The sequence below is a fragment of the Copidosoma floridanum genome, unplaced genomic scaffold (assembly GCF_036245765.1).
Source record: "Copidosoma floridanum isolate Cflo_tuat_1 unplaced genomic scaffold, Cflo_Japanese_pri ptg000007l, whole genome shotgun sequence".
Classification (NCBI taxonomy): domain Eukaryota; kingdom Metazoa; phylum Arthropoda; class Insecta; order Hymenoptera; family Encyrtidae; genus Copidosoma; species Copidosoma floridanum.
The window spans coordinates 13,166,926-13,177,965 of NW_028321884.1; the positions used below are offsets into that span (position 1 = coordinate 13,166,926).

Sequence of the window (11,040 nt, forward strand, 5' to 3'; positions counted from 1 at the left end):
TAAAAATGTATTAAACAGTTACATGCCATCACTTACGAACATCGTGTATCATCAGGAGTTAAATGTAGCCATCATCTCAGTTTACTTACCTGAAAAAGAAAAAGATGTTTATGAATATAAAGATGTGTCATTAAACTGTGAACTACAATCTATGTTTATGTCGTATGAAAGTAATTATGGTATAAAATGTATTATCTATTATAATATAATAATTTTTGTAACCATTATTAATTGGAAATGTATTTTTTTAGAATTCACGAATCGTTGTCAACTGGTACACACAGTTGACGACTGATGTTAGAGGAACCCGTTTTCAATTGTACTTTGAAATAAGGTAACAATACTTTGTTCGCTAATATTACAAACATCAGCCACACTGTGAAACGCTCCTCACCAAAAAAAACGTGAAGGTGTTAAAACACGTTCAACCATCAACGACAGCAGAGACTACAATCTAACACTGATGCAAGCCCGAATTAAGGAGGTAAGAAAAAAAAGGCAAAGATAACGAGCTACAAGCGAAGCTCAAAGAGGCTCGATAAACCGATGGACAGTATCGGGCCTGAAAATCACGAACAGATCTCGGCTAATCACTGCCACCCCTCCGACCTCCCTCGTCAACGAACGTCGATCGCGAAACATCCATTAACCGCGTTCTGGACGCTCCGTCTATTCGTAAGTTGTTCTTTCCTCCTTCCATCGACTGGACCACACCATGATTGGCGAAATCACGGCACTGTCCCATTCCACGTGGAATTTTCGACCATGAGCTCATGAAAGTAAAGAGTCTCTTCCTTCACCTTAACATGTAGACATTCGGATGGACGACAAAGGACTGAATCATACATATAAACACAATATGATATTCCAACCAAACCACGGGTGTCAATTCAAATTTTGACACAAAATCGCTGGAACGGAGAGGAACGCACATCGTTGGAAAGGACCACGAGCTTTTACTCCCATCTGCGGTAACTCGCTCCCTCTGCGGCTATCACACAAATAATCATTTGGTCTCAGTTTTCCAAACCTCGACGACGCAGACCCATTGTCGTCACTGCGCGAGCCTCTTTCCGCGACAGTGGTGTATATATCCAGACGAGCGCTGGAACGCGGAACTCGACTGACAGTAATTTCATTCTTGCGAGCTCTCACCTGAGACATACGGTGTGTGTGTGCATAAGTGTATACATGCACGCGTATAGACACGACTCGGTCTTTGAGAAACGGGCTTTTATCCCATCATCGGCCTTCGCCACGACGACAACGTCGAACGGAAAGTCATGGGTTATATACAGAGGACACATAGTACCGCGGACAGAGAGAGAGCTAGGTGGACGCTGTGGCTGTTATGTAAACGCGAAAAGCCGGTATGGAGGGACTCATTTTTTATATTTCGGCTCGGTGGGATCCCGGGCACAAAGGCTGTCTTATTTCCTGCCGGACCGTTACGTCGTCATCGATGGGTTATTCCTGACCTCCATGGGCCCCCTTGTGTGCGATACTACGGGGATCTGGAGGTGAGGGGCACACGTTTCTACCCTCGATTGGTCGGCTTTTCGGTCGCTTGACTTTATCGCGCATCTACTCCCTTGGGAAAGCGATGAGGTTGCTGGACCTGGTGACTATACTCGACACGTCTCCGCGGTCCTTGAAAGGATGCTTTTTGACCCTTGGCTCCAGATATTACATAGATCTTGGGCGCAGATACTTTTCTTTCTTTCTTTTTTTTTTTTTTTTCGTTATCTGTTTGCTGAATTTGCTCGTTTTAGCAGAATTTCCTTTTTTCATTGAGACGAAGATTCGGTAGATTGATCCATTGGGGGAATACATCAAGTTTATTAATAATATATTTACGCCGTATATAATATATTTCAGATGAATATTCTGTATTACGAGAATCGCATGGTTTTCCATTTCAATTTTGAACTATCTTATTGGTGATGACAAAGAGAAAAAGTATAATGAACGAAAATAACGATGACAATCAATGAGACAGTAATACAAAAATAACAAAAAATTTAATCATTCAGAAGTATACATTTTTACTGATTGATTTAAAATCGACAAAATTTGAATGTTGAATAAATCTCATAAGAAATTAATGACTATTGTAAGCAATTATAGTTCTTAATTAAAGCAAATTACATGAATTCCTTTTGATTCTCTGGTGAATTTTAGGACATGAGTTACCTGGAACGTATTAAATTTATATAAATGTATTTTCTTATCGTGATTTAAGACTTTTTTAATAACGTATAGTACGTAAAAGAGTATTCAATGATAAGTTGGAAGAGCCATAAGCAAAACAAAATATTATACATTTTACTCAATAGACTGAATCAGTCAAAAAATCATCAAAATTACTTCTACTATCATTTAGTAATCTAGTTACTTCTAATATCATCCGTGATCATTTAAAATAGTATAACCCCCTTGGAAGAAGATAGACAAACAGGTTTCACTCTTCAATATTAGTTTTATATTTTTTCCACTTTTAAGAAGAGTATTTTCTAACAACTATCCTAATGAGTCCTTATGAACCACAAGTAGTGATTTTATTACATCAACAATATTTATTTACTTATTATTGGCTTTAAATACAACGTTAACACCTATCTGCCGAGACACTTGGTAAGTTTGGTACTCGGTTGTTGTGTTTACTTTAGTTACAAAGCGTAGAAATGATATACACTACAAAATAATTGGCTGTTATCAGCTAGTTCTATTCTGGATCCATATCTGACATCATTTTTCTGACGTCTCTACTGTTAAGACGTGTGCACCGATAAGCAATTTTAGAGGTAGTGGCTCTGTCTGATTATTGTAACAAAACTCTTATTTTTGTACCGATAATCCAATGGTCATACCAAGTTTTTTCCACACCACATGAATAGTCTGTTCTTTTAAACAAAGGCATCTTCCACCTGTCAAAAATCATTACTATCCAATCGCTTTTCAAGTTTTACATTACTGATCCAACCATTATTTTCACCCTCAACACGCCAAATAAAGATGCAAATGTTGTTTACACGTAAGACGGAGGATCGTGAAAAAAAAGGGGATCTCACGAAGGATTATGCCGTTATAACTGTCCCTCACCTAAAAAGAGGAGCATACCGTTGGATCCTGCATAGCTCTCAATCCCAACGTAGCTAAAACTCCCATAAGTCTTCTGGCTACGCACGCACGCGGGGATTATAACAACGTGACTAATTCGCGTTTGGGTATTAGCTTCTAATTGCAAAGGGAAGCATACATACTTTAAACACGTATACGCGGGGGGGGGGGGGGGGGCAGGGGTAACAATTTTGCACTATCGGAGCCCGTGCAAGAAGTATACGTTGTTCCTAATGATTACACATGCACATTCGCGCGTGCGAACCGGGTATATCAGCGGTCATGTACGTGCATGTGTACGCGTATTTGCACGCGTGACGGGCACCATCCGAGTCTCTCTTCGCTCAGAGAGAGATAAATAAGGAGTTGGTGCACTTTGAAGTTGTAGGCCAAGGCGCGAACGGCACTCGAGGAGCGTGTAATTGGACATGTCGAGTGCACCGTTGGATCGCATACTCCTTCGCACTCCACGTATATAGCAACAGTGCTTTAGAGGTCCAAGGCTTGTGTATCGATGCGAACGTGTTTGTGCACGTTGAGCTGGAGCCCAGATCATCGTTTCAGCACCTTATCTGCGGGTAGGTGGTTGAATTTGCTTTGGGATTGGTAGCTTCAAAGAAAAAAATGATATTTCCAAGGTTTTAAAGCGATTTAAAAAAAATTTTGAGAGCTGTCATAGATTGCAATAATCACATAGTTTTTGGAATTATGAAAAATGTTATGGGTTTTCCTGTTGCGATGTGACGTCTCTTCGTGACCATAAAGTTTCCAAAGTCAATTTTTAGGTACTATTCATGTAGAGATGTCAATTTGCAACCAACTGTGGATCTCTTTGTTTTCATTTTTAATTAAGAGAAGCATTTACGTAATAGTCTTCTTTTATACTTTATTCGAAAAATAATTTTCATGCAATGTGAAACTTTGGATTTCTTGGACTTCTTTTAAAAACTTAAAAAACCGTTTAGTTTATCTAAGTCTATTTTTGTAAAGCTTGTGATTTTCTTGCAATACAAATATCACAGTGTGTCTAGTTGTTGGGCAAATTGGTATTCGATTGATATACTTACAATCAGACAATGTAATAATTTTAAAGTTTTCAAGCTAAAGTGCATTTCATTTGATATAACTAGTCCTTCACATCAACCTTTTCCATAGTTTTTGGAAGTGTTATCAGTTTTCTGATAATTACAAATTCAGTCGAATAGATTAAAGTCGATATGCATGTGATAACCGAGGAGTAAGCGATAGACGAAAGTTGCAGAGTGTCACTGACTAGATTATACCAAACATCGTTAAATGGTCATTAACAAACAATTTACTTTAACAAAGTCTCCAACTGCTTTCAGTTTTAGTTTTGATATGTTCTTCTACAGCGTGCTAGTTCTCACCTAACCTGGAAATACAAAATATATCTCCTTAGTCAGGAATTTCTCTTACAGTTCCTTTCATCTTGAGTACAACGTAAAAACAACAATACAAATTGGCGATTTTCAAGTGCTTCTTCGTTGTAATAGAATTTCCTTGTATCAACAGACAAATAAAAATGGACATTGGAACCAAGAAGACTATTCACGAAGCAGTTCAGCTGTACCACGTGTCGAGCATACGCAATATTCTGGAAAGGTAATTTTTGTGCTTGTAAATTAACAAAGGTATTTTAACGTCTTGTATTTATTTTGTTGAATCAAATGACGACCTCCACAGAGATTCGTCATGTGTTAACGAATGGAACCTTGAGGGTAAAACCCCTTTGCACATGATCTACTCTAATGAAGATCATACGAACTCTGTAAAATCTAGCGATCGGTTACTGGTGATGCAACTGCTCGTTGACTATGGGGCAGATTTAAATACTCGAGAGGGACGTATGGACGAGTCAGTACTGCACTTTGCAGTAAAAAATAACAAGGTAAGGTAATTTGATGTATTTAAAATTGATTTGCAAACAATTTTTCATTTTTTCATCATCCAAAGATTGACGAAGTGAAGTTTCTTTTGGAGAGAAACGCTGATCCAGAAGTAAAAAACAAATGGGGTTACACACCTTTGCATCTTGCAGTAGAAATAAGTTGTAAAGAAATCATAACGCTATTGTTAAACCATAAAGCGAACCTAAACATAAATAATCGTCTTGGACAGACGCCGGTGGATCATGCACTCGCTCGGCATAATTTCAATTCCTTGAAAATACTAGTGGAATTAGGGTAAGTGTTTTTACGTATATATATTTCTACTTTTGCGCAATCAATCCATATAATACTTAATAATCTCAATTATCAATAAACAAATCTCAATAATACTTATTTTTCGCAGTGTAAAGAGTTCAAATATTTACAAAAACATATTTCAAGTATGTAATGGCTTCTTAGGACCACCAGACAGGTTGTTCGTCGAGTATTTACTAGAACACGCGTCTGAACTGGACGGCTGTGGAAATTTTTCCCTTGAGGCTCTATTGTACTACTTTGAAGTTAGTTACGAAAAAGGCAAAAACCATACCGAACGTGGAGAAAGCGTTTTCCTTCAGGTACTACAAGAGAAAGGTATTTGTTACCATAAGGAGGTAGAAAACTCCGAACTCCATTTAGCTGTGCTCAATGGAAGTGTAACAGCAGTGGAAGATCTCCTTCGAAAAGGGATCAATGCTGGAATCAAAAACAAGTATGATGAGACACCGCTGCATTTCGCCGTTAGAGAACTTGACTTTGGTGACGATAAGAAATTATGCCTTGAAATTGCTGGTCTACTAATTCAACATGGTAACTAAAATTTATCGACAGCGTAAAGATCTATGTTTTTTGTGACTATTTTTTTCATGTATACAGCACACTTGAATCAATTTTTATCAAAGCAACAATAGTTTGTGCTGATTTTTTATAAGTGCACGAAACCTAAGTGTTCAAAATAAATTATAGTATCTCAAACTTGCTCATTTGTCCGAAAGTTCGATATAAAAAATGAATGACAATTTGTTTGGTTGAGCAGGACTATTTGTTTTTGCAAAGTATTACATTAATCCGATATTTAGACAATTTAGTATCGCCATCATCAGGGACTTTTTAAACAATTTTTTTTAAAAATAAAATAAAATAAATGGTCAAGTCCTAACATTGCACATACAGCCCTTCTTGGCCAAAAAATGTATTTGAAATATCAACAAAAAAATTATGTACGTCGAGAAATTTTATTGATATTTTAAATGTATTGTTTTGGCACAAAGAGCTGTATGTGCAATGTTAGCACTTGACGATTTATTTTATTTAAAAAAAAATTGTTCAAGAAGTTCCTGATGATGGCAATACTAAATTGCCGAAATATCAGACACATGTAATACTTTGCAATAATAAATAGTCGTGCTCAACCAACCGAATTGCCATTCAGTTTTTATACTAAGAGTTCAAACTAATTAATAAAATATGCATATGTTTTGCAGGAAGTGATTTACATGCGCAAAATTTTTTGGATGAAACACCTTTATTTTTAGCTATAAAAACAGGATCAAAACAATTGGTGGACCTAATGCTGGTAAAAATTGCAGGATTTGATCAGACAACTGTGAACAATTTAACAGGTGTGATTTATTATTCACGAATGAACTTTTTCCAAGATAACCCCAAGGTGTATGAACTGGTGCTTGCCACCGATTTGGGTTGCGAGGAAGTTGTCGATCGCTTGCTGCACATCAATTTCAATAACGAGGCTGACAAAAGTATGTGCAAAAACATCAACGCAGTACTGCAAGTGGCCATTTTAAGTAATCGATACCGCATCCTAAAAATTTTCTTGGAGGCTGGCTTTCGAACTGATGGGTTTGTCTTTTAATTAACAAGATCTCGAAGTGCGTAATGCTTCATGAACGATTGATCATCCAACACTTTTTATTGACAGGTGCTTCACTTGTAACACACCACGTTTTTATAAATCATACAAGGAAGATACTTTGAAGATTGCATGCCTGCTCTGGGAGTTTAAGGACAACGCGATTATCAATAGAGCAATAAATGATGTCTTATGTTTCATCGATACACGAAGATTTACAAATAAATTTATATACCTTTTAGTTTTTTTCCATGTTATAAACTTACGAACGAATAATTTGAGTGCACAGTTGATTCCAGCCAAAAAACTGTTCGAAATACATTCCAAGTTGGCAACAATCATTTCCGATTGCAACAGACAGCTGGATGCGTTGAAAGAAGAAAAAATAGTCAACACGTCTGTCTTCCATATAGTAACAATGCCGTTCAATTTATTTGTGAAACGGCTTGATGATGAACAACACTTCTCTGCCTGCTCAGAGTATAGGTCGTTGCTCGAGAAGAAGGAGTGTCTCGAGTATTATGAGTTTTTAATAAAATTTCGCATTGATTTGGCGATGGAAAGAAGGAAGGTGTTGAGCACTGCCACTTCTTACATTAGCTCACTTCTTGAACACACCCTAAAGACAACGAATCTCAAGAAACTTCCTCATGAAATCGTATGGAATATATTGACTCGTTTCAATATGAGAGAATTAAGAAGTTTTGCAAAAACTATGGAAATTACCAAGTGAAGTCTCTTTTTCACGAGCAGTCCACTATTTTTGTAGCTAGTTAAAATGCTTTAATCGCTTTATATTAACAATAAGAGATCACGAAATTATATAATTAGAAGTCCCAATAACTCAAAATTTTTATTACAACACTACGATGTAATCGTGGGAAAATAGGAGCTCTGATGCTCCTTAGCGAATCAGCTGTAAGGTTATAAGCGTAATACAATAAAATTATAAACGATTTTTCGTTAAACCTGTTATTTTATGAATTTATTATTATTTTACGTTTGAATTGACCATCAAATCTGATTTATTTTCAATATGAACTAACATACCAATTGTAATGCTTAAATGTGCAATACTGTGCAAAAACATCAATGCATAAAACTATTTTTCAGGAAAAACCCTAGTACAAGCAAAATTAATGAAACTTTTGATACATAGACAATTTATTTTTAACTTGTCGTATTTTGTCTTAACCTAACCCCGCTGGTAAGGCAGGTGGTGACGAGGCTATTACAAGAGATTAGAGCAAAATCTCAATGTTTTCACCGAAGAAATCAGAATTGTTTTGCAGATGGTTCAAACAAAGATTGTATATAATTGTTTCATAATTGATACTTATCACACGTAATTTAAAAATAACATTGTATTAACTAGGAGGCGATGACTTGGTATGGAACCAACGTAGCTATTATCAGCTAATGTATTTATTTATCGATGTAACCGTTGGAACCATCTAAAAGGTGTTAAAAAACAACTCAGTTCTCAAAGCACATAACGAACTGCTACTCTAATCAACCAGGAGCTCGGATAACACTTTCAATCCAACGATTTCGTTGAAATCAAAAGTGCGAGAGACTCGTATGAAAAAGATCGTGCACGCGAACCACAATCATACTCCAAGGAACCGCTCATATATACCTTCATTCATACCAGTGGAATAGCCAAGATTCCCAAGGCCAAGGAAGGGTGTCGGCACCATCAAACATCTTCCATCAGCAGCTGCAGCGAAGCGCTAGGCGAAACGATGATGGATAGCCTCTGATGAAATCATTCATACATCAAGCTCCATCTCTTGCCGCAACCTGTGGCGCAAACCCCCCACCACACGTAACACCCTCGATCGCGAAAAGACCCGCTCATTTGCTCCCCTTTAACCGTTAATCCTTAATTAAGCGCTGATTTATCGCCCACAGGGCCGCGATTTTCTTTCCAGACGCTTTGCCGCTTCGATCCCTCAGTCCGCAACACCTCGTCGCATGCACCCACAGGGATGTACCCTTCATCTGCGTCGTCTTCGCTCGGTATCGCGTGCCTCTTTACACGGCGTGGGTGCGAGAGGTGATGATGCCGCGGCCGACTGGCGCATCTTCCCCGTGTCTTTGATTGATTGGAAGCCGCGATCCCTCGATTCCGCGCGCGTTTGTCAGACAAGACCTGTACCACGCTCGAGGTAGGCTATCGACTGGCGGGTCCCACATACCGATTCCCGAGTGATATGTGGCGCACTGGGTGGTTATATGTATATTTTACGCGCGTGTTTTCGTTATTCACCGGATGATGACTACCCTGCAGCGCGCGCTGCGTGATCTATCCTGGCTCCATGCAATAATAACGTCGTAATGTTGGCGCTGAGACGAGCGAGTCAGTCAGTCGGTTGGCGAGTGGTTTATTATACTCTCGCGACGTGCTCGGGAGAGCTGAATGCAAGTGCGAAGAAGATCTATGGGCCGGTGCTTGGGGTTTTCTTTCAATTACGGAGAGCTATTTGAATTATCGGCTGGATTCTGTTGGGGGTTCATTGGGTCTTGTGGATGCACTTGGGTCGTTAATCTTTTCTGATCGGAGCGGTGTTTGAAGAAAAATTTGGAGGTCTAGATTTTTAACTTTTTTCACAGGTATTTTGCTGGGATACAGTTTTTTTTGTTTTGTCACATGTAGACTTTGAAAATAGATTATTTGTCATCAAGGACTACCTCGAGTTTCTTGGACGTAGTGTGACTTGATGTTACAACATGACAAGATGTATAGGCTGCCTGCTTTGACTACCTTTAATTCATCAAACTTTGCGTTACTACAAAAGAGAATCAGCGACACAACTTTTTATCTAACTTGAACAGGTCTATTACTGGAATTACATTAGAAGGAAATACATCAATCCACAAATCAATGGCAAAATAAATAGTTTATGGAGATGTCGATTTATTTATAAGTTATAAATTAATAAGCTTTAACCTATCATGTCCAAGAGATACCGTTATTTCTCTTCTCTTTATTTTATCTTTATTGTTTTAATTCCAAATGAGATGGTAGCTTGTCGTAGAAATTTTTATTGTCAACACTTGCTTTTTCCTCAAGTTTCGGATAGCTATCCAGTTTCCATCTCAGACGCACATATGTAGATTTGAGTCACCTGCGGTAACATTAATATTACCAATCTCCTCATTCAATAGACTGTAGAGAAAGCTCTTGACGTTATCTTCATGCTCACGTTTGATTTTGCATCGTATCGTAGGGCTTTTGATTAACAGCTTCTTGCGTGACATCTTATGTCAATACAGTACTTGATACATGGTTTCAAGAGAATTTGGTAGATATTTAATAAATTCATAACTAAGATATATACAAAAGCATAAGGATAAAAAGTTGAAATTCTGTAACCCACACTCTAAGTATTTTTTCGCAATAGTGTGCGGAAAATGGGTGTTTTCCGCACTGGTATTAGTGCGGAAAATCGATTTTCCCACATAGTGTGCGACAAAGGTGTGCGGCAAAGGTTTTTTTGCACAGTGTGCGAAAAAGGTGTGTGGCAAAGGTTTTTGTCGCACAGTGTGTGGAAAAAGTGTGTGGCAAAGGTTTTTGCCGCATAGTGTGCGGAAAAAGTTTTGACACACACCGGAAAAAATTTTGCTACACACTGGAAATCAAAATTTATACCTATTTTGTACCTATTTTCCTCACACATTACGAAAAAACTTGTACGCAACTCGTGCGGAACGATTTCCCGCACTCGTGTGATAGACTCGCACTCGTGGCCGGTGACGGTAACTCGTACCTTGCGATCACACTCGTGCTATGCACTCATGTGCTCAACTGGTACTCGTTCCCGTCAACTCCGGTCACTCGTGTGAGTCAATCACTACTCGTGCGGGAAATCGTCTTTTCCGCACTTGTTACGTAAATAACTATTGCAACATGAAATCTGTTCAAAAATAGGGTGATTTCTATAAGAATAATTTTTAAAGTCATCGGTTACATTTGAAGTATAAAAATTTGTCATATAGAAGGTAAGAAACTATCAACTGATAATTTTTAACAGAACTTTGGGTAAAATGTAAAAAATAACTCTTCAAATGCAAATCATATAATTTAACAAGAAGCAG

At 38.0% G+C, this 11,040-nt stretch overlaps 1 protein-coding gene across 3 annotated transcripts; it reads left to right on the forward strand.

The window, feature by feature from the left end:
* The first annotated feature begins 4,363 nt into the window (after positions 1-4,363).
* LOC149375399 (uncharacterized) lies at positions 4,364-7,907 on the forward strand. 3 transcript variants are annotated; one of them, XM_089588752.1, is made up of 7 exons: positions 4,364-4,419; positions 4,560-4,743; positions 4,825-5,029; positions 5,095-5,324; positions 5,434-5,879; positions 6,554-6,929; positions 7,009-7,907. In XM_089588752.1, exons 2-7 carry the CDS (start codon positions 4,664-4,666, stop codon positions 7,670-7,672), a joined length of 2,001 nt encoding a protein of 666 aa, XP_089444878.1. In that variant the 5' UTR covers positions 4,364-4,419; positions 4,560-4,663; the 3' UTR covers positions 7,673-7,907. The 3 variants fall into 3 exon arrangements, with proteins under 3 accessions (XP_089444878.1, XP_089444879.1, XP_089444880.1); XM_089588753.1 differs by lacking the exon at positions 4,364-4,419 and having other exon boundaries at positions 4,500-4,743; positions 6,605-6,929; XM_089588754.1 differs by lacking the exons at positions 4,364-4,419; positions 7,009-7,907 and having other exon boundaries at positions 4,500-4,743; positions 6,554-6,645; positions 6,728-6,925.
* The last annotated feature ends 3,133 nt before the right edge of the window (positions 7,908-11,040 follow it).